The sequence below is a fragment of the Cavia porcellus genome, unplaced genomic scaffold, assembly GCF_034190915.1.
Source record: "Cavia porcellus strain 051 isolate PalLab524CR breed Dunkin Hartley unplaced genomic scaffold, mCavPor4.1 scaffold_1, whole genome shotgun sequence".
Classification (NCBI taxonomy): Eukaryota; Metazoa; Chordata; class Mammalia; order Rodentia; family Caviidae; genus Cavia; species Cavia porcellus.
The window spans coordinates 28,147,656-28,171,914 of NW_026947484.1; the positions used below are offsets into that span (position 1 = coordinate 28,147,656).

The following is a 24,259-nucleotide window of genomic DNA, read 5'->3' on the forward strand; positions in this document are numbered from 1 at the left end:
AGTCTGTGTGCTGGATTTCTCAGCTTCTCCAGCCAATTCTGTGTGTATATAAGTACGGCATTGATGTGGGGCTTCTTGTCTCAAGTGAAAAAGTCAGAGGGGAAAATTCTTTATATTCGTCACTCCATTTTCTTCCTATCAGGAGCATGGTTTTGATGCCCGCAGGTGCAGTGGTCATCTTATGAGGGGACAAAATGAAGACATAAGATGATGGATGGAATACAAATAATTTGAAATATGATGACATTGTGGATCTATTATGTCAGATTTCTAGGGTCTACCTCTAAACTTTTGATATAAGACCAATATACCCCTGGTTGTTAAGACAGCTGTAGAGTTTTCTGCTGTTTGCAGTCAAATGTATCTCTCTTTGGCAAAAATGAATATAAATAGTAGCACATGATGGTAATCTCAGTACTCCAGAGACCGAGGCAGGAAGATCATATGCCAGCCTGGGCTACACAGTGAGTTCAATGCTGGCCTGCACTGTATTAGTGGGAACTAGTCTCAAAAAAAGTTCAGACATCTTTCTGACATTTTTCTGTGTCAGAAAACGATATCATGTAATATAAGGAAAAAAGTCTTGCTTTATTTATGAAAACACACATGTCAGCATAATTACAAGTACACAGAAACCCACTCATATTAGGCCACAGCAGGAAGAGAATTTACTGGATGGACATAAATAAGCTCGTGGACCTACTGATGGCAAGTCCAGCCTGCACTTCAAAACACACTACAACCAGAACTAGAAAGTCCCGGAAACTACTGCACATACTTCTCTTTTCTTCCACAAGCACACGATCTCTTATAATCTGCTTTCTTTTTTATTGGCATTGACTTTTTCTTCTTTGTGTAAAAAGCAGAAAATAAATCCTTTCTGACATATGAGGTTAAATAAGAATCTCAAATTGAGTAACATTACTTCCGTTTTTGAACTTTGGTGAAACAATCAGATTGGTCCAATTTTTTTTGTTGTGCATCAATTTTTAATCAAATTAGTGGTAATGGGGTGGGATCAAATGTCTTAGGGGCTAAGGGAGAATAGCCCTGTAAGTGGCCACTGGTGAAGAAACAATGGGCATCTCTATTACTTTTCTGAAATTTGAATCAGCTGAATGGTGAAACAACAAATGATCCATTCATTCTACAGACATTAGTCTCACTTGTTCTTAATCATATGTTCTCTCTCAGGGAATGACAGTCCATTCAGGTAGTTCCCATGTCACAATCTGTTGGAGACCACTACAAAGCAGCTCTGAGAAGGATTTAAATTTTACTAATTGGCTTTCTATGTTTATCTGTGAGTCTGTCCTAGGCCTCCGCCCCTTGCCTGGCGATGGGAGCTGATTCAGAGTGTCTATGAATCACTGGTCCTGGCTGAGGCCTGTAGTGGCCTGTGAGGCCAGCAAGATAAGGCCACAGCTGAAGACACCTTGGCTCCAACATTAAGTATACAAAACTGTGGCTGCAAGCATCTCACTCTTGCAGTCTCAATCCTACCATAAATGTTATCTTGGAGATAAGATGGTTTTCCTAAATTGGGTTAACCTACTACTTGGGGAAGTCTTTGAAGTGACCTCCAAGTCCTGTTCATTTCCTTAATTTATTAGTCTTTTGTCTTAGTCCTAATAAAAAGGACTAATCCAGAGAATGCTTTGTCGTAGCCCTTGGATTCCTGAGCTTTAACTAAAGAATTTTGGCCCTCCTGGAGCCCTAAAACTCATACAATTTGTCTCTTTTTATTTAACTTCTGCCACCTGACTCCTTTGGAAGAGCTGGGGATCTAGGTTAGAACCCGATAACAAACTTCTATGCAACCAATAATGATCACAACAGTTAATGTTTATTGACCATGTGCATTGTATAATAAGCATTCTACATGCATTATCTTAAATTTAACCTGACTACAACTCTACAAGTAAGTATTATCTATTTTGTTGATAAGTGAAGTGAAATGAAATTCTGAGATGTTAAATCAAGCTTTTACTATTTCTTTTGGATTACTGAATATTTTATGTTTTCTTATCTGTGATCTTAACTCTCAAATCCCCCCTTTCAAACTCAGTGATCATAATGATGCTTCTAAAACACAAATTTGATCAGGTAACATTCCTGCTTAACCTTTACATGAAATATGAAGCCTTCCAGGATCGGGCCAGTCTTTGTGACTTCCATCCAAATCTTTTTTCACTCTATCTTTAAACTGTGCAGATTATTTGCAGTTGTTGTGTCTTCTATTGTTAATTGACATAATAATGTACACATTTATGAGATATACATTTGCAGTTCATTTCCTATCCCTGTAAAACATCCCTCTAGTCATTCTTCCATCTCACTCCTACATGTTACCTACACTCACAGTGCAGGCTAGATGCTATCCTGTTCAAAAACTTCTGGGTTGAAGTGAATGCTTTGTACTCCTGTAGCACTGAGCACTTTTCTCCTTTACATATCATCAGACTGCAATTGTTTGGTAATTTATCCCTTCTTTTGATCTAAACTGTAAATTCTTTGGAAGGATTATGTTTGTTTCAGTGATAAATCTTCTAAGACTGGTATAGTGCTTACCACATAGTGGCTGCTTAATAAATATTTGTTAAATGAATAAGAAGTACTCCCAAAGTTACATGGAGAGAAATGAATATTCAGCATTTCTTCTTTAGTGAAGGATTATTTTGACAGTTATACCCCTTATCAACAAGCTTTTGCTGTACAATTTATAAAAACTGAGCACCAAAGAATTTAAAATAAAAGTAGTTGAAAAAATGTGTCATAAATAAGTGATATACAACAAGAGACAGCTTTCAAACTTAGTGTAAGATAAAGAAAGTTGTATGAAACAATATGGTTGTGAAATTGGTGGATAAAAAGCAATAAATATTTTTCAGAACTTACTAAATAAAATGCACTTTGTTGGTAATATTTTGTCTTGCAGTAATTTTTTGATATTGTTATGCCCAATAAGGTTAAAAGATAATTAAAATTCAAATTAGATACACTGAATGGTGTATTTTGGATACAACAGCAGACCTACAAATAAGCAAATGAAGGAAATTATAATCAATCCCAGAAAATATTATGGAGTTTATTCCAGGGTAAATCTTACCACACCCAAATTATCCTCTTGCCAGGAGAGGCGTTTTGTATCGGTTTTTGAGCTCTTTCTCCTAAAGTGATTTCTTTCACTTTCTCATCTGCTTTGTATATAGGAATACCTCCTTCCTTTCACCGAGATAAAGTCTACTTCCTCCCTCAAATTCTGTCTCACTGTAACTCCTTTTTTTTTTAAAACCCCGTAGGTACTTCCCAGTACTTAAAAGTTTGCCAGTGGTATAAAATGGCCCTACCACTGAGCTACACCCTGACCCTTAAATTTCTTTTGAGCAAAACTTGCTTCATGAGATCTGTTTTAGATTTAGCTTTCCTTTTTTCCAATTTAATAAAGCACTATGACCTCTTTTTAAGGGAATTGTCAGCAACACAAATGGTGAAAACCAGACTTATTGTAGATCACGCAGGGAAACAAATTAAAATCTTTAACAGTGGTTGTGTTTATGTGACCATATTCGGTACTGTGCACGATGGAAAAGTCCCATCATTTCCAACTTCTGTTAAATTAAGTCAAATACTGTTTTAAACTTTCTAAAGGCACATTGTGTTACTAATAAAAAGAGGATATTAGTAAGTCTTCTGGCTACCCTGACACTTCTGTAAAGATTATATGAGGTGTTTTATGTGAAAATGCTTTTCAAATATTTGGTAAAATGCTGCAAATGTTTGTACCTAGCTACATACAGAACCAAAAAAACTGAGCTCCTGTGCCGAAGTAACCCAAGAAACAGGTCTCCGGGGAAGCTGCAGAGCACAGCTCACCGCGTGACGTCATCACTCCGCGCCCGCCGCGACGCTTTCCCAGCAAGGCTCAGGGCAGGCTTGCTAGCCATGGGGATTTGGCAGCGACTCTTTAGTGGCATGTCGCTTCGGGGTAGTGTTCTGGCCTCTTGGTCGCTTAGGGATATCCGAGCATTTGTTTTTCGCCGCCAGGTCCGTGGTGCTGCGGAGAGAGCAAAGGGAGGCGGGCGGGTTGGCGATGCAGGTCGATTCGGCTGCAGGTTTCCTGTTCGCCACTTGCAAAGGACTCAACTCTCTTGGCTCCTGCCCTCCTTTGGAGTTACACTGAGAGCTATATGGCTGCACTTTCCCATTTTCTGACAGGTCTATAATTGGTCCAGGATGAGGCGTGGCGGGCCCTGAAAAAGATGGTTAGAACAATGGTGTATGTCTTGCACATCCCTTTTGTGATTTGGGGTTAGTTTGTAAATATGTTTTAGAGAAGGCAAACGTGCAGGACTTTATACAGAGGCAACTTACTTATTTTCCAATTTTCAAATTAAGCGTGTTTTGGCAAATTTCAGTTTAAACGTACTTTTACAATGGTGATCCTACTGATAGTAGATAAATAATAAAGAATGAACTAGCGGAGATGAGAATTAGAAAAGAAATCCCTCTTAATGGCAAAGCCCGAGTTGTTTTTACTTTTACAGCAGAAAAACTTTCTTTTTTTTTTTTCTCTGAAGTTATCTGGCGCTGAGAGTGAGAACCTAAAACAGAGAAGAACACAAATCATGTCCCGAGGACTTCCAAAGCAGAAACCCATAGAAGGTGTTAAACAAGTTATAGTTGTGGCTTCTGGAAAGGGTGGAGTTGGAAAGTCTACTACAGCAGGTATTACAGGATATTCTGATACTGATTAAGAACTTATAGTTTTTTTGTATGGTATTTTTGAAGTTTCTAACCGTTCCTTAATATTAGGAGTTGATCATGAATAGGAACTTAGATTATGGAGTTAGACAAAACTAACTATAGAGCTAAGTTGCCTACTCCTTAACTGGTCAGGTGTCTGACTAGCTGCTCTTCAGTTTATCTAGGTATGAAACCTAAGCCTCTTTTATGAGACGGTTAAGCAAATTAAAGAAGCTAACCCCTTAGGCCTGTGACCCCCACAACTGATTGTTGTGAGTTTTAAAACGTGTAGTAACATTAGTACTAAATTATTTCCGTTCTTTTGCAGTATTTATTGGTGGACATATAGCTAGATATTTGCAATGAGCTTGTTTGTATGACTTTTCATTTAACCATAATGCCATTTTCACCGTCTCTATAGTCAACATAGAACTAAGATTTGGAAATGCATGAGAGATTTAACATTGTTATAGTTACTATCTTTTAGTACCATAATAATGTACTACAAGCAAAGATTTTTTTTTGGTAGCCCTTTTTATTGATTATAGTTGTCTCTTTCAAAACATGTGGAAGTGCCACCAGAACTGGAAGAGTTAGGATTTCAGTTAGTTCCAAAAATTTTGGAAGAAATTTTTTATTTCTAGAAAACTTATTCTTGTAAATATAAAAGAGAAAATCACCAGCAGTAAATCGAATTACATTTTCAGCTTTATTGAGGAATAGCGACAAATATTGTGCATATTCAAGGTGTGGGATTTGATGTTTTGATACGTGTATTGTGGAATGATTTCCACAATTAAGCTAATTAATGCATCCATCACCTCAAGCTGAGAATTTAGCTCAGTAGTTGAGGGCTTGTCTAGATGAGCAAGGTCTTGTGTTTAATCTCTAGTATTGGGAAAAGCTCAAACCAAAACAAAACATGTATAACTTCATTTAGTTACATTTGTGTGTGTATGTATGATGAGACTATTTAAGATTACTCTAATGAATTTCAACATGTTATACATTAGGTCTGCAGAATTTGTTCATCTTGTAATTGCAAGTTTGTTCTTTGACTTGTATTATCATAAAGTACTTATATCTTTCACTTATTTTATTGAATTTTCAGTCATTTTAGTAGGGCAACCAAGCAGTCCTTTTTTGCAGTTGATTAAAAATGATCATCTTTAATATACTTTGTCAATTTTGGCCTAGTTCTAGACTGACAAAATTTTTAAAAATTTGAGTTTTTTTTTAGACTATTAACCTAAAATCATAAAGCATATTTACATTAAAATTCTTTAGTTCCATCGAGGTCAACATTTTGAAATAAGAAAGCCCAGGTACAGGATTCTGTGAATGTTGTGGGAGATCTCTTGTGTTGACTGGAAGCCTTGTTTTATCCTTTCTAGATACAACAATTATACTACAGCCAGCTGTAAATCCAAATAGAGTGTCAGCAGCTCCCCTCTTCATTTTAAGTTGAAGAGAATTGTAGAAGAGTTTTGAAGAAATTAAGATTTAGCAAATATTGTATTCATGATATACTCTTATTAGTATTTGACATATATTATTATTAAAAATGGTGGTTTGTTCTTAACGAATTCATGCATGTCCTACACATTTTTGTTTTCTTTTCTGAGGGGCTACCATCTATTTGATGCTTTATTTTTAAAGTCTTTGATTCTAGAATCTGCTTCTTCCTATTTTTGAAAGATTGAAGTTCATTTACTCACACAATGATGTGAGTCTTTTTTGCATGCTCTGTAGTTGGTTGGACTGGATGAAAATGGGAAGTGTTTTCAGGATCATAAGTATAAGTTTTTGGATTTTGTGCAGTGTTAGTTGTTGGGTCTGTAGGTTAGCCCTTTTTCAAAAACAAATTGCTTATTTTAGCTGGAAGATGATCTGTTTCTGTGGAATGTTAAAGCATTTAAATAGGAGAATATATGAGACAGTATACAGTGAATGACACATAGTAGGTGCTTAAGAAATATCCATCTTCATTTCTTTTCTTTTAACATTATACTCGGTGTTCCAAGTAGCTTAGTCTGTACATTTTTATAACAGCTTTGTTAGTATACCTGAGCCTTAGTAATGTAACTTGATTGGTATTGTGTTTCTTTCCTTTGTGTATATTTATTATTGTCCCAAACTATTTCAAAATACTTACTATTTGAATATGTGTGCAGAGTTATTTTGGGTTAGAATGTTGATATTAGTACAAACATGGTCTCTGATTTTCTTGTACGTACACAGGAAGAACTGAACTTTAAGATCAGTTAATCTCTAAGGTTTCTGCTTAAAAGTTGGATTATGTTTATATGTATCTGAAATTCAGAATTATTTTATAAGAATGAGTTTATCAAGTTCCATGCTCTGGGCCAATGATGGTGAACCTATGGCATGCTTGCAGCAATAGGCTATCTGTATCACTAAAAACTCTAAGAGGTTCTGCATCACTTTTCTAGGATCAGTATTTTACATAGAGTGTTTCATTTAATCCTCAATAGTTGTAAAGTAGGAATTCTGTTTGTTTTGTAGAGGAGGAAACAGATTTACAGTTAAAATAACCTAATCAGATTTATATAGTAGGTGGTAATGAACTTGTCTTAAATGTATGCTCTTAACTACTTTAAAGAAAACATTTACTTTATTGTTCTGTAAGAAAGTATGAGTATCTATTTATTAAGTTTAGAAATATATTACTTTAGGATCTCTCTTCTCATATGTCTGTATACTTACTGTAGGGTAAATAATGACACTAGTTTTCCTCCTTTATGTCTCTGGGATTTGCTGCCATAGGCATTTGGAAAATACATTTTATTCCCTTACCTCTGCACAGTGGCCCAGCCTTTTGTATATAAGGGTAATTTATGTATTAGATACTTGGAACTCCTGTCATACCAGCATTTAAAAAGGACAATAAGATTATATCTATTTTTATTAATTGGTATATAATTTTTCTACAAAATGTGATTTTGACAATTATTTAACTATATATTTCATTAACTTTAAAAAATAAAATGAATTATTTGAACAAAATTGCAACAATACAAATGGACTATTTAAAATCTTAAGTTTTGGACAAATGTATATCAATTATATTGCAAAATTAGGTGTTTTTTTTGGTCTTTTTATTTTCTGAATTTTCTCCATGTTCTTGTTCTTTACAAGTAAGGGAGATATATAAAAAATTTCTGTGCTTTGGTTATTACACTAAAAATATTAAAAGGCACAATAGTTTAACTGAAGGAAAGTTACTAAATTTAATTACTTTTTTTATTTTTCAGTAAACCTTGCACTTGCACTGGCAGCGAATGATTCGGTAGGTATTAATAGAAATATTAATGCATTAGAATATTTTTAAGGCAGTGATAAATAGCATATTATTTTTCTTTTTCTCAGAAGCTGTATAGTATAATTTCTCTCAGTCGCACATTTTTAAGGAACTTAAAGTACTATGTTAGCACTTGTTTAATTTAATGATAATGATGATGCATTTATATTATTTGTTTTGTATTCCAGAGAACTCTTTCATGTTCTTATATGGATGTCACATCTTAAACCAATTTTAAGCATTTACTATCTACAGAAGATTATTCTGGGTTCAGTTTTTAAATGTTAGTTTTGTTTTTAAGGAAAAGATACTCTAAAAGTATCTTTAATTGAAACAAAATTCAAATAGAAACCGGTTGTGGTAGTGCACTACTGTAATCCCAGCACTTGCAAGGCTGAGAGAGCAGGAGCACTGTGAGTTCAAGGCCAGCCTGGCCTACATTTTGAGACCCTGTCTCAAAACAAAACAGCACAAAACAAAATGAATATGTGCAACATTAAAAAAAGGCTCAACAACTCTCCCTTTAATACCACAGGGTTAACTGTAGGCAGTAACTTTATATACATCCACTTAATTTTTCTTCTCCATATAAAAATTTAAAAAATATGGATCTATATGTATGTGTATATATATATCTTTCTGTGTTAGGCCTCATTTTTTTTGTCATTTCATTATATGCCTCATTCTTGATTGCTGCTGCATTAGTGGCTGACCATAAAATATTTAACGAATTCTGGTTCTTTTTTGTAGTTTTGAGACAGAGTCTCACTATGTAATTCAGACTGGCCTTGTACTCACTATGTGACGCAGGCTGGTCTTAAACTCACAGTGATTCTCAAGCCTCAGCCTCCCAAGTGGTGGGATTATAGGTGTGCACTGCCATACCTGGCTCAATCAGTTCCTTTTTGATGAAATAGTTAGGTTAGTTCCCTTTTTTTCCTTCTTATTCTAATAATAGTACAGTGGAATGTTATGTAGTAATTACATGCTAATTAATAATATTTGTAATATAGATTCCTGGCAATAAAGCTAGATCAAAAGTAGGCACAATTTACATTGTATGTATATACTTAAAAGTTTGTTTTATTCTAATTGCAGTCAATTGGAATATCCATTTTTCATTTTCCCAGTCATGTTAGTTGTCATCTATCTTTCTAGATATTTAAAATAAAATTGAATAGTGAACATATTTGGATTGGCATAAATTATCAGTAAAAACACAGATTTTTTTCAGGATTGTTTTGAATTTTTCCTTTATACCTATTTTATAAAGTATAGGCAAGAATCATTTAAAATGTGTAGCTGTGGCTGTGCTTCTAGCTTATTTCCTACCATTACCATGCAATTCAGTTCTCAGTAGATAGCACATACGGGAAAATCATGTGTGATATCTGTATAGGTCTGATATTGATTTAGGGAGCCCAGAATCTGCCAGAACCCAGAACTACTCATGTAGAAACTTACGTGTTTTGATTCTGTTATTTCTGAAAATTGGAAAATATTAATAGTAATAAGTACTACTTGGCATAATAAATGTAGTCATGTTTCTCTTAAGTTGTGCTCCTAGAATGAAAAAATTCTGTAATTAAGGTCAACTTTTTTCTTTTTCAATTTCCTTGCAATTCTTTCTTTTATGGGGAGCCTACTTTGTTGTTTCATCTGTTTTCGTTCTTGAACTTTGTTTTCCTGGAAGACATTCTTGAATCCTTCTGTAGTTTGGTGGGACAGAATAATGACCAGCCAAAGATGTCAACATTCTAGTTTCTAGAGTCTGTGCATGTATCTCCTTTCATGGCAAGAAACTTGCTATATGATTAAGTAAAAGATCTTGAGATTGAAGATCTCATTATCTGCGTAGGTTCAGTGTAATCAGAGGGGTCCTTATAAGTGAAAGAGGGGAGCAAGAGAGTCAAAGTCAGAGAGCTTTCATATGAGAGAAATTCAGTTCACCATTGTTGACCTGGAAGCTGGAAGGAGGACCACTGATCAAGGAATGTGGGGACCGCCTGGGAGCTAGGGAAGGCAAGAAAACATACTCTTAAACCTTAATTTTAGCTCACTAAAACTCACTTGAACTTTGATAATATGTATAGAAAGTAAAATTTCTCAGTTTTTTTTGTTTAACTTTTTGGTTCTTAATTCCTAAGATGTTCATATTTAATAGTTTAATGAGAAATGTAATTCCAGATTCAAAATAATTTTCTCTGTGAATTTTGAAAACAGTATACCACTTTCTTTTAGCATGCTAATAAAGTATCTGATGTTAGGCTGCAGATTCATTTATAATTTCATGTATTTCATTTTTTCAAAATTTTTAGTTTTTTTTTTTTTATGAATTTCAAGTTTTTTTTAAAAATGACTTTTATTGTGTTGCCTAGGTTGGCCTCAAGCTCACAATCCGGCCACAGCTTCTGAAGGAGGTGGGATTACAGGCAAATGTCACCAGACCTGACTGGCTTTTAAGTTTAAAATTGTCCTAAAATTGTGCTTAGTTGTTAACTGTAAAAAATTTTATCTGCTTAGAAACGGCTCCTGCAGTATCAAGACTGAATCCTTTTCAGTTGAGGGAAAATTTCTGTTCATTGATTTTTTTTGGATGATGTGTTTGTTTTTTCTCCAGAAACCTATTAGGTAGAATTGATGTCTTATGCTTGTTACTTTTTCTCTCTATTCTGTAATTCTTTGTATTTGCTGTGATTTTCAAGATGCCTTAGACCTGTTCACAGTGCTATATTGGATTTTAGTTGTTTAGCCCTCTGAAAAATTAATTTTTAATTGAGAAATGATTTTTTCTAGTTTTCCAGAACTGTTTAATATATTTCATTTGCCTCTGCAAAAAATGGTTTTTCTGTCCTCTTTAAACTCTCCAAGGATGCTGAGAAGGGTTAATAAGAACCATTTTTGATGATCTTTATTTAATATGGTTCTCATAATGTGGTCCTCTGACTGGCAGAATCAGCAGCACCTGGGAACTTAGGACCTATACCTGAAACCTTACCCTAGCCCTGCAGATCAGAAGGCATGGGATGCAACTCTGTGGTCTGTGTTTTAATCATCTTTGTAGGTTATTTGATGCTAAAGTTTGAGTCTGTGGATCTGTGGGGATGGAACTCCCGCGTATGCTGAATAGTGCTCCACCCCTGAGATATATCCGTATTGTTAGAGTTCTTTTAACCTCTAGCCTAGGACCTCAGAAGGTGATACTGGACTACATGTGATCCACTGAACATGTGAATTTATGTCACCACGAAGGCAGTTCGGAAGATCATAAGGAAATTCTTTCTGTAAAATGATTTCATTTCAGCCAGCAACAATAAATAAACTAATGCACTTTCACAATTAAAAAAAATAAACTTCTAACCTGCTGGTAGCATACTTTTTGTTTTCTAGAGCAGTTAGTAGTTTAGTTTTAAATTACCTTTTTTTCCTTGTCATTTCAGTGGAATTTGGAAGAAAAGAGATGTACATGTATGCAACCTTCCTGAGCCAAGATGTTAAGAGCTAGTGATTTTTTTTTTTAAGTAGGACACTTAATCCTTTGGGGAAAGGTCCCTATCTTCCTTAAGAAAGGGAGGAAACAGGAAAATTCAGTAGGTCGGAAGGTAGATAAATTTTCAGGTGTGAGTCCTTAAATTTTTAAAAATCATTTTACCTAAAGCATTGGTTGTTACAATGTGAAGTAAGTATGTGCTAAGGAAACAAAAAAATGAAAAAGATAGTTAAAAAGGTGTTGATTCCTTTATATTAAATGTTGCTAGTTGTGATGAGATGTTAGCTTGGGAAATTTCTTTTTCTGTTTTTTTCAGGCAGCAGTGGTGACAATAACTTGATTTTTAATGCTTGTTTATATGACAAGAAAATTGACAACAAAAACATTAACACTGTCTTTTTAAAGTGTTTTAAACAAGTTTGTTAAATCTCCTTCAGGAAAGTCTTTAATATAACCCTTAAACTTTTTTTTTTTATCAGAAATCGAAGTCAGGATTTGTGCTTGCCAGGCAGGTGCTTGTGCCACTGGGATATATCCCTGGCTCATGTTTTACGATGCTGATGAAGAAGTTGTTTTATTTTCATTTTTTGACATTTCATAGAAAGTTAGTGCAGAAATTATGAAGAAAACTAAGAAATGTGAGCAGCATGTTTTGGTAATTCTAAGGTAATATGACAAACTACGTTGTACTTTATATATAAATCTAATAAATTTATATATACTTAAGAGAGAAATTTAAGATAGCTTATATAATTGATTAATAGTGTTTTTGATTGGGGAGCAGCATGTTTGACCTAAATAAGATTTTGAAAATGTGATCTGCCGCAAGACTGCCTGACAAAACAATCTATTCTACCTGATTTATATGAATCTGGCAGGTTGTTTGTTCTGTGTTTCCCAACTTAAGGTCTTATTATTACGCTTACTTAGAGGGCATATTTTGTCTTTGGAGAAAGCTCATGGCTCCTAGCCTTCAGTTTACTGGTTGGATGCAGATGGGTAAGGTCCATGGACAGTCATTAAGTATGGTATGATGTGTGTTTTTAAGTGGTAAAAGCTACAGTTAGAATGGTGTCTTTGGAGCCTGTCTGGTCATTTATTCTCAAGGAGTCTAAAATTAGTCATTCATTTCCTATATAAAAGGGTCTGTGCCTTGCTACTTCTTAAATCAGCTTTGCTGAAGACCTTGCAAACTCTTTTCTCACTCCTTTTTAGCATGTTGGTGTCTGTTTTTCAGCACCAGAATAGGAAAATCTGGTAAGATAAGGTTGTAGGGCTAGGACAGTGGTAGTGAACCTACAGCAGGTGGGCTGCAGTAGGCTGTTTGTATCATTGAAAGCTCTAAAAGATTTGTCATCACTGGTCTGTGGAAAATAGTTCCAGGAAATGTTTTATTTACATTTTTACTCTTTTATTATTTTTCTATGTGTTGAGCTTGGGATTAAGGCCTTGCACATGGTAGCTCATTTTATTTTTGATACTGACTTTAGTAATCTGTGAAGTAGATTGTGTAAAGCTAGAAGGGTGTATAAGACAGTCCACTGAGGTATGGGAGGAAAATTTCATTTTCTGTTTATATTAATTTTCTCATGTTTTTTGTGTATGCTTTTTAGTTTATGCATTATTAGTATACTAGTGCTAATGTAATTTATAAATAAATATATTAACATATATTGAGGCTGTGTGCTCAAATATCTATATAGATTTTTAACTGACTGGTATATATGATCAGTAGTATTTAAATGTCACTGGTCTGGGTATAAGGAATTCTGGGTTAGACTACATGCCTGGTTGAAAAGAAGATGGTTGTGTGGCTTGAGGGTACAGGCTTATTGGAATGGGCTGTGAGTTTTCCCTGCTTTCTCCTTACCTTTTGTACTTTTGTTTGGGAACACAGATGGACAGTACTGTAAATCAGAATTTAGAGATGTATGCTGTATATAAATATTTCTCCCAGTGGTATACTGGAGTTGGCTTGTATTGGCTTTTGAGAGCCAACTGTTAAATTTTATGCTGAATTTTGCAAATCGGCATATACAATGTTTTTAGCTCAAAATAGGCCATGGTGTATTTAAACCATTGAAGCTAGAAAACACTGAAAATCAGGCTCCCACTGTATCCCAACTAGTTGTTAACATTTACTGTTACTCTATTGGTCAAACATATTGACAATCATATTTTTTAATTTTTCAAATTGCTTTTATAATGAATCTTATTCTTTTACAGTATAAATTTAATAGATAGTGTGAAAGAGCAGTGAGCTGGGAGATGGAACATGAGTCTGTCAGAAGCCACTGATAAGCTCTGCATGGTTCTTAAATCAATTAAATTCAGTTCATTTTAATTCAGCAAATATATCGAATACTTATAACACTCATTGCCAGATACCCACAGAATGCAAAGTAAATTGAACATACACTATAGAAGCCATAGGCTTTTAAGAATACCTTCATGAAAGTGTTTTATATATTTAAATATACAAAAAAATGTATATATCAGGAAAAGAACACTCTCTTATTTATTTTAATACTAAATTTACTGAGATGTCATGAGATTAATACAAGTTACCTTTGGCATGTACAATTATAAGAAGTGCTTAAAGGACACCGGTAGCTTCCAGACATTTATTAGTACAGTGAACTCTGAAGCATGCATATATCTTTTGGTGGACTCTGTATTTTTTAATATATGTATTTATGCTATAAGTGTTGAATCTGTATTTTTGGATGGTCTGTAGCTGAAATGGTTTTCATGGTAGTTTCCTCTGTGAACGATAAAGTGTTAATAAAAACAATATTTAATAAGATTTTACTGAGCTTCCTAGTAGAGTAGATTCACGATATATACTTAAAGTTTTATAAGCCAGCAATGATAAAAGGAAAACAATTATCTTAAGATGATGAGTTATATTCAGCATCAAATATAGTAGTAAATATTCCCAAGATGAGTAGTTTTTATTCTAGAGTAAAGGAGTCTTTTTTTCATGAGTAATTATATTTGATTCTGACAAAAAATGTGGACCATATAGTATTTGTAGTTTTATAACATTTATTGATTCAACCCTGCCTTGCCACATTTTATCAGCCAACAGATATCCTTGTCTGTGGGTCTGCAACATTTTTCCACTTTGTAGCTTTTGACTATTTCAACTTTAATTAAGGCTTCATTTTGGCAATTCATTTATTTGTCTTAGGCAGTTACTGAGTTCCTCCTCTGTCCCAGGCAGTATGTTAGTTTGGAAGACACAAAACTGAATGAGCCATGAAATTCCTGCTTTGAAGAACTCAGATTAGCACACCACTGCAATGACCTCTTTCCTACCTGCCTATGATCAAAATTCTTCCAGTCCATGATGCAGGTTGCTCTTTATTGGAATCACCTTAGTCACTTGTTCAGCGTCACAGTGGAAAGCCTTGCCAGTATTGAAGATCCTCTACCTTCAACCATTCTCAGTGGTTCCTGTGTGCCAGCTAATCTGGGTTACTTACAGAAGCCAATCTGTGTTAGATATGCTGTTTCTAGAGAGTTTACAGTCTTTTTCTTCATTTTTTTAAAAATTAAATTTATTGGTACATTTTAGGAATATATAATGATCATATTCCATCATAAAAAGTTTATATCTGAACATAATACATCTAGATTATTTTCCCCCATTACCCTACCCTCTCTTCAGCCCCTCTTCCCCTCCTTATTTACAAAAGCTTTGTTTTCCTTTTTTCATTGTTTTTTCATTTTCCTTTACCTTCCTTTCCTCCGCCCCCCTTCCAGTGCCCCTTCCCATTTAAATATTTTCTTCTTATTTCACAATATCTATTATACATTTTGGTCCTTATTACTCTTTCAGTTTCTCACACCAGAGAAACAACATGGTATTTACTTCTTTGTGTCTTTTATCTTACTTAAGAGTGTGGTTGTCCATTGCATCCACTGATCTAAAAATGAGTCAAGTTTATCCTTCTTTATGACTATGTAATACTCCATTGTATAAAAAAATCTTTTTTCTACATTCATCGGTTGATGGGCATATGGATTGTTTCCAGTATTTAGCTGTTGCAAACTGTGCTGCTATAAACAGGGGTGTGCATATATCACTGTAGTATGATGCTTTTAATTCTTTTGGTAAGATACCAAGAGGGGAACAGCTGAGTTGAAATGGAACTTCTAGTTTTAGTTTTTTGAGAAATCTTCACACTGATTTCCACAGTGGTTGTACCAATCTACACTCCAACCAACAATGGGTTAAAGGTTCCTTCCTCCCATAGTCTCGCCAGCATTTGTTATTGGTTGATTTCTTAATAATAGCCATTCTTTTGGGGTGAGATGGAAACTCAGCTTTTTAAAAATTTGCATCTCTCAAATGACCACTGAGTTTGAACATTTTTTCTTCTGTTTATTTGCCATTTCTATTGCTTATTGAAGAAGTGTCTATTCTATTCATTTCAGATACCCATTTTTGATTGAGTCTTTAAATTTGAGATACCTGATTTTTTAAATTCTTTGTGTATTCTAGATAGTAATTCTTTGTCTAAGGAACAGCTGGCCAAAATTTTTTCCCGTACTGTAGGTTGTCTCTTTACTGTGTTGATAGTTTCTCTTGCTAAGCAAAAGCTTTTTAATAAGATGAGATCCCAGTTGTTACTTGTAGTAGTTCCTGTATGATAGGGGTTTTATTCATAAAGTCTTTGCCTACATCAGTATCTACCTATTCCATCTTCTAGCAGACTGAAGAATTTTTGTTTTAATATTTAGATCTCTGAAAATGGACAAAAACTAAAACCTTTCACTCTAAAATTAGGAATCAGTCAAATGTCCCACTGTTACCACTCTTATTCAGTATAGTTCTGGAAAGATTAGAGTAATTAGACAAGAGAAAGAAATAAAAGAAATAATGATAGGAAGGGATGAAATTAAACTATCATTATTTGTGGATGACATGATACTATATCATCCTAAAAAATCCACCAAAAGAATTCTCATTTGATAACCAAATTCAGAAGTGTATCTGGATATAGTTAATGCTCAAAAATCAATAGCCTTCCTGTACACAATAACAAACTCATTGAGAGAGAAATTAGAGGAACATTTTTCATAGTAGTATCCAAAAAATGAAATACATAGGAATAATCTATAAGAAAGTAAAAGACTTCTACATTGCAAATTACAGTACTCTGAAAAAGTAGATTAAAGAGGATATCAGAAAATGGAAAGTTATCCATTGCTCTTGTGTAGGAAGAACCAATATAATGAAAGTGGGTGGTGGTGGGGTGTATAGCTCAAGCACAAGGTCCTGAATTTGATTCCCAGTTCCAAAGGAGAAAAAAAATGGCCAAACTTCCAAAATTATTATACAGATTTCATGCAATCCTGATCATAATGCTAACACCATATCTCACAAAATTAGAGAAACAAATCCTAAAATTCATTTGGAACCAGAGGAGGCATAGAATAGCAAAGGCAATTCTGAGCAACAAAGGAAAGACAGATATCACAATCTGTAACTTGGAAACTATACTACAAAACTACTGTGACAAAAACAGAATGATACTGGCACAAAAACAGACCTGAGGATTAATGGAACAGATTAGAAGATGTAGAAACAACTCCAGATATACTCAGCCACATTATCTTTGACAAAAGAGCCCCTTTGATTAATGGTGCTGGAAAACTGGCTTTCCACTTATTAAAGACTAAAACTAGACCCATGTCTTTCACCATGAAATAAACCACATTTCTAATGAAATGTTTTCTGTTGCTGTTATATACTAATTCTAATTATTTTTAAAACAGTATAACATTTATTGAGAATTTATTGTGTTAAGCACTGTTAATAAATGCTGTACATGAAATAATTTACTTCTTATGATGTAGTTTTTAGCTTACTTCCTCTTCAGAGTAACCAGATCAGAATACATACTGTTATACTTCTTATAAATGAGGAAATAGAAATGCACAGAAGTTAAGTAATTTGCCCAAGGTCACCCCGGAAGAAAATGGCAGAGCTAAGATTTGAATGACAACCTAGGTTCTGTGTTCTTTGCTCCTGTTTTGCCTAAATTCTTATGATTAAGAACTGAGTTATAGCTTGACAAATGTAGCTAGACCCTATCTCTACACAGAACATTCTGGGCAGATATGATAGTATATGCCTGCAGTCCCAGCAACTCAGGAGGCTGAGGCAGGAGGCTTGCTTGAGTCCAGGGGTTTGAGGCTTGGGCAACTTCCTGATACACTGTCTCAGAAACAACACAATGAAAACTTGTTTGTCTTCATCCTTGGCTGCACTCAGCAGTTAGCATAATGCCTATGACTTACAAAATACAAAGTAAATGTTTTCTAAAAAAGATAGATGACTTAAATGCATGTATGAAGTTTTATTTACTTCACTAAGCTTTCCGAGGAGCGTGTGGTGGAATGAGAGCATCTAGGGTGACTTAATGGTCTGCATACTATTTTTGGTTGTTTTTTGAGCCTGCTTTCTCAGCAGATGGCATGCTCTATGATTGTACTTAGCTGTCATCTCATTTTATACTCTACCCTGAAAATATCTTTCCTCATAGCCCATTATTACTGTGTACCCTTGACTCCAAATACATCCACCATCTTGGGTATCTCTGCTGGGCCACAGACATGTTGGTGTAGCTCTCTCCTGTAAGTGACCACTTGAATATTCTGTAAGCATTGCACATTCAGCATGTGTAACACCAAACTCTGCTTCCTTATAACTCTGTCCTATGAGCATGGCATAACTCCTTCCCATCCCCAGATAAATTAAGGTTTGTTTATCTCTTCTGCTAGTCTGTGAACCTTTCAGGGACAGTGATGTTAGTCTTGTTCCATTTTGTTTTCTCTGTGCCTAGTTCAGTGATGACATGTAGTATGATCTTGAAAAATGTTGGAACATGTTAAGTAGAGAGTGTGTGCACATACACACGTGTACACACACAAAGCATGTATGACAGGTTCCAAGTACTGGATAAATTGTCCAAAGAGTATTCAATATAAATTACACTTTTTTTCTCCTGAGCAAATGAAATAATTAAAATTTAAATGGGATGATATATATGAAGTACACAGTGCAATGGATGACCTCTAGTAAGTCATAAACTTTTAGTATAAATAGGTAAAATAAGCAGTATTTCAAATTTTAAAAGTTGACTTTTTTTTTTACTTTAGCAGAACTAATTTTAATTAATTTCCATTGAAGAATGAATCATTAACTAAAATTTTAATTGAATTTAAAAGTGTAAAAGGATACAGTATTATCTTCAAAGAGTTTGTGTGTCTTTGGCTATTTCTTTCATCGATTTCTCTCTCAAAATACAGTAGTTCCTAAGTATTTGTCATTAGTGGGTTCCAAGAGGTATGATGAAATGATGAGGACCATACAAATTGTTTTGATTAGAACTGATAGCAAGTTGAAAAGTTCAGTAGTCTTGAAACAGAACATATTTTGTATTACTACTACTAATACTGTTAATTTGTTCATTAATATATATGTATATGGACATTAATAGTCTTGATATTTGGTATTATGCAGACCTGCCCATGATTTTATCCCTTGCAAACTATATGATTTTTGCCTCTTCTAACTCAAAGAGTTGTTGTATTAAAGCAGCTAATACATATGCATGGTCATACCGTTAATGCTCATAATATTAGAAAGAACTACTCATATTAGTTGTTACAGTACTGCAAACACCAGTCTATGTTGTTATTCTCTGAAATATTATGTGAATTTGGACTAAGATGGATGAAACTTGTTTCTCACAATTGTGTTTAAGAAATCTGATGTAGGGGCTGGGAATTTAGCTCAGCGGCATAAGCGCCTGCCTTGCAAGCAGGCAGTTGTGAGTTCAATCCCCGGTACCGATAAAAAGCAAAAAGACAAAAAAAAAAAAAAAAAAAAAAAAAAGAAATCTGATGTATAGCTACTTAATTCAAGTTTGTAAGATTGGGCCTTTAGAATTTTAAAAAATTATATTAGCATATGTTTGCAGTACATAATAATTAGGTTCAGTATGGGGAGTTGGTACCTGTACGTAATACACCTTAATTCTATTTTTATGTCACCTTTTCTCCTATGTCTCCTCCTTTGGGGGATTTTCTTCAATGCCAGTGCTATAAAGGGATTATATATTAATCTGTTTTAATGTTTTATTGTAAGTTGGAAGCTTATATAATCAATTTCCTAGGGAAAAATAGTTTTAGTATTGTGATTAACCATTTTGGAAGAAACTACACTATTTGTACTTACAGTTATTTGAAAGCTAGAGGAAAAACTAGGGCTAGAGGTCAGATCCAAGAGGAACATTTGTAAGATCACTGGTTTGCTTTTTGTTCCTCAGTTCAAAAGTAATTCATGGTAAGAAATACATTTTGTATATAAAGTACATTTGAATTCACAAATTTTGACACTTACTGAGAAAAGAAAGACTGATTTTTTTTTTTTCCCCCTGAAATAGGGTTTTGCTTTACAGTTCAGTTTGGTCCTGAACTCACTGTGTAGCCTGGACTGGCCTTGACCTTGCAGCAGTCCTGCCTCAACCTCCCTAGTCCTGGGATTACCAGGTATACACCACTACTCCAGGCCTTAAAACTTTTGTGATTATAGCAAATTATTTACTGAAGAATTTCTTTTAGAGTCAGAAATGGGACTATTCATCATAATGGATTTTCTTGTGTCTATCTGATAATTGTGATACCTACATACACAATTAATGCATACTGAATAGATACTAAACAATTACCTTCTCTTGTTCCTTCATACATAGGCACAGTCCTTCATTCACCAGACACATACTGAAAGTCCAAGGTGCTATACTTAGGATGGGAGATACCATGTTGAATGAGCCCTGCCCTCGTCCTCACCTCAATTTATAATCTGAGTGACTGTTTTTGGAGTTTATTACTTCTAGTTTGTACCAGGCAGTCAGTATGACTTGATGATTCTTTGGCTCCAGTCTCCTCCTTTATCACTGATGCTCTTCCTAGTCTTCCCACATGTTCTTAAGTCTTCGGTCCCATTTCTGCTTCTTTATCCCTCACACAGTCTTTCTTACTATTCAGCATGATGAATTTGCTTCACTGTTTTCTGCCCCTATCAAGTGCATCTCTTTTTAAAATTTTCTGCCTCATCATTATTTTTTGCCTCAGAGGAAAAGACATCTGTCCAAATACCTCTACTTGGGCTCTTCATCCGTTGTTTCCTGTCTCTTCTAGGCCTTTGACCTACTATTTTTTTTCTGTTATTTTCAGTTTCTGTTTACTAATTCCTTTCCCGAGGTCTAACTCATCTTAGTCATATACCCTGAGAAATAGAAAATGTATATTTGTTGAGCGAGTGAATGAATCAGCAGACCTCTAACCTCAGCTTATTGTGCAGCTTCTGGCCCTGTTGTCTTTTCTTGTAGCCCTACTTAGAGAGTGACCTGTGCGGACTGTGTCAGTTTAACCAATTCTTATTTATTTTTTAATTTCTGTTATTTGACTTATCACCAGTGTTTTACTATCTTGGTTACCAACAGTATGCCAAATGTTTTTTCTTGATTCTTCTTGATTTTCCCTGCATCTGATGTTGACCACCAGTGCTGACATCCTAGAGAGTTTGTGTTTTGTTGGCTTCCCAGGCCTTATTCTTTATTTATTCTTCTTTCTCTGACCCTTTTGATCTCTCTCAACTTTTCATATTACTTTTTTCCTATATCTTATTTCTTTCCCTTTTGCATCCACTCTTTGCTTCTTCACTCTTTACCTCCTTTTAAAATTCCAGACCCTTCATTTCAATAGCTTACTCAGTATCTCCATTTGATGTTTTCTAGATGTTTTTCTAGATATGTTAGATTAAATATGGTCAGTGTTTTCTAGATGTTTTCTAGATATGTTAGATTAAATACATTCACAATGGGACCACTTTTGTGCATGTCTTGCTGCCAGATGACTCTGATTAGAATCCAGTCATTCCTGCTGGCTTGAACCACCTGTGGTACATGCACGACCAACCCAAGGGGCAGCTTGTACTACTGCTTCTCAGGGTCTTTGATTACAATAATGCAAATAAAGACATTTACTTAGCGGATCAGATATCATCACATGACAGTTCCTTAAGGAAAAGTTATAAATGGTATAAGAAAATTATAATACAGGAACATTTTATACTATTATTATACAGTGGTATAAAAATACTAATTTGTAGTATAGCAATTGTAAATGTACGTTACATACACAACCAGTGACATACTTGTAGGATTTCCATGTTCAAATTTAGAGAATTATTGTTATTTCTTAATCAGATTTTATTGGTACATTTTAGATGTGTGTAATGATCACATAATTTGTACCTGTATATGATATAATTTGTTTTATTCCCATTCTTATAGAGAATTTTTGGTAAACCATTCATAAATATAAATAAATTAAAAAATAAATACATTTTTTAATTGTTGTAATAGTTTTTGAATTAATATAAATGCTGTTACTTTATATTTGGGCAATAATTATTCAAAGTCAAGCAATGAATTAGATTTATAGACTTTTTATTAATTTTCTTAGTAAAAAGAAAAGTCATTAGATCTGTGTCTTGGTTACTTTTCTCTTGTTGCTGGAACAAAACACTTGACACACAAATGAAGGAAGGAAAGGTTTATTTAGCTCACTGTTTGTGGAGGTTTTAGTCAGTAGTCAGCTAGCTCCAAAGCAGGGTGGCATGACACAGAGGCAACACTTCAATGCAGCAGCCAGCAAAAGCAGCCAGAGCAAAAGCAGGGAAAACAAGCCTCTTCTCCTCCCTTATATTGTAAGCAGGTCACCCACACCCTCCTGTAGCACTCACACCTTCTGTGCCCTCCTCTTGCACAGGAAGAGGATGTTTACAAAGACCCTGGCTCCTTGCTGAGTCTCTTAGTTAAACCTTTAAACTTCTCAAGTTGATGCAAGGTATCAACCATAGCAATCTGTTTGTACCACCAGTGGTACAAGCTGCCCAATAGAACAGCCATGCATGGACCTCTGGTATGTTGAGCCACTAGGAATGTGTTAAATGATCTAAATGGAACTTGCCTAATTTTTTTTGTATACAAAGTTTCCCATTCTTATATTCCTTAATAATTCACTTAAATGTTATTACTACCTGTTTCAGTCATCTATTGATGTGTAAGAGACCATTCTAAATTTAGTCATGTAAAGCCACAACCATTTTTATTATGTTTATAGATTCTGTGGGGACAGGAATTTATGAGCAGCAGGAAAGGCTGTCTTGTGGAACATTTGGAACTGCAGCTGGGGAGTCTCGCATGGTGAGGGGCTGGAGTTTATCTGGAGGCTCTTTACTCACACCTGAACTGGAATGAGTTGAAGGCTGGGTTCAACTGGGATTGTTGATTGATGTGCCCTTATATGGCTGCCACATGCTGTGTGGACTTTGCCACAGTGACTGAGAATGCTAATGGTTTGAGTTTTAATAAATAATGAGGTAGTTGTGTGGGTTTTTGTGAGCTAATAATGAGGTAGTAGTGTGGATTTTGTGATCTAGTCTTGGTTGTCAAGCTAGATTCTTGCTTGAAGTAGTCACACATCTTCCCAGACTCAAAGGGAGGGGACATAGACCTCACTTGTGATAGGAATATCAGAAACCTTGAAATCTTGACCTTCTCGTTGGCTGTAATCTCTTCCATCTCTCTACTTTTATCAGCCACTACACATTTACTTCTTAAATCTGAGAAATATTTTTTTTCATTATCATGAACCTATATAAGAATTTTATTTTTTTATTTTAAAAAAGCAAAATAAAAAGATAGAAATAATACAGAATTTAAAAAAACAGCAAGAAATCAACACTAGTTAACATTGTGCATTATCTTACAAGATGTAGGCATAAAAATAATCAAACAATGACAGCACAAACTGTCCTTTTTGATGAACTAACAGAGAATTAGTAGTATAGTTATCTATCTTGCACACATCTAAGTAAGAATTTTATCATCTTTGACTTGAGTTTTCCATGACCTTTTTCTTGCCCAGTCTGTTCTACTTTGGATAAAATAATGATTCCTTGTTTTGTTTGGAGAAAAGTTGTTACTGCATACTGGTCTCTGCCCAAATTGGTTAGCTTGGTTTGTAAAGGCTGGTCTTATCTAATTTTCTGTTGTGTACTTGACTTTGCTTGTACTGTTCCTTTTTACTGATTGTTTTTCTTTCCTTTTTCCCCAGCTTCTATTGTTTTTGAGGTCTCACATTTCCTTGTCACTTTTTCTGTGAAGTCTTCTTAGTGGCATCAAATAATGTTACTTCCTTTTCTTTTGGTTCAGATATTGATCTTTGTCATTAGAATCACCATGACTTCCATGAAGTCGGGGCTGCAGCTTAAATCCTCTGCCACCATTGCTTGTCCCGTTATTAGAATTGAGTGAACTTCTGTGAAGTGATTGAAAACAGATTGCACTTTGGTAGAATTTTCTAAAGATTTGAATAAGCTACTGGGTTTTCTCAAATCTTTATGAAATTACCAAGGAATCATTTTTGCTTTGGGAAAATTATACTTAGAGAAGCTTTTAAAAAAGGGAATTTACATCCGTGATTCAGTGTTTTTATTTCAGTTAAAGCATATACAGCAAAAATTTAAAATTGTGTTTAAAACATTACTCTTAAATGCTAGAAAATTTAGAGAATTGGGCAAGTATTTAAAACAAGCTTTGATAAGATTGAAG

The 24,259-nt window shown here is 34.6% G+C and overlaps 1 protein-coding gene across 3 annotated transcripts in view; it reads left to right on the forward strand.

Annotated features, from left to right (window-relative positions):
* The first annotated feature begins 3,904 nt into the window (after positions 1-3,904).
* The window catches only part of Nubpl (NUBP iron-sulfur cluster assembly factor, mitochondrial), a 239,322-nt gene continuing 218,967 nt past the window's right edge, over positions 3,905-24,259 (forward strand). For 2 of the 3 annotated variants that reach the window (XM_013147006.3, XM_063246482.1), the window contains exons 1-4: positions 3,905-4,047; positions 4,581-4,728; positions 8,022-8,056; positions 10,447-10,488. In XM_013147006.3, the coding sequence (XP_013002460.1) occupies positions 3,946-4,047; positions 4,581-4,728; positions 8,022-8,056; positions 10,447-10,488 (327 nt within the window). In that variant the 5' untranslated portion in view covers positions 3,905-3,945. The remainder of the gene's footprint in view (positions 4,048-4,580; positions 4,729-8,021; positions 8,057-10,446; positions 10,489-24,259) is intronic. The other variant, XM_003464764.5, reaches the window with a different exon arrangement.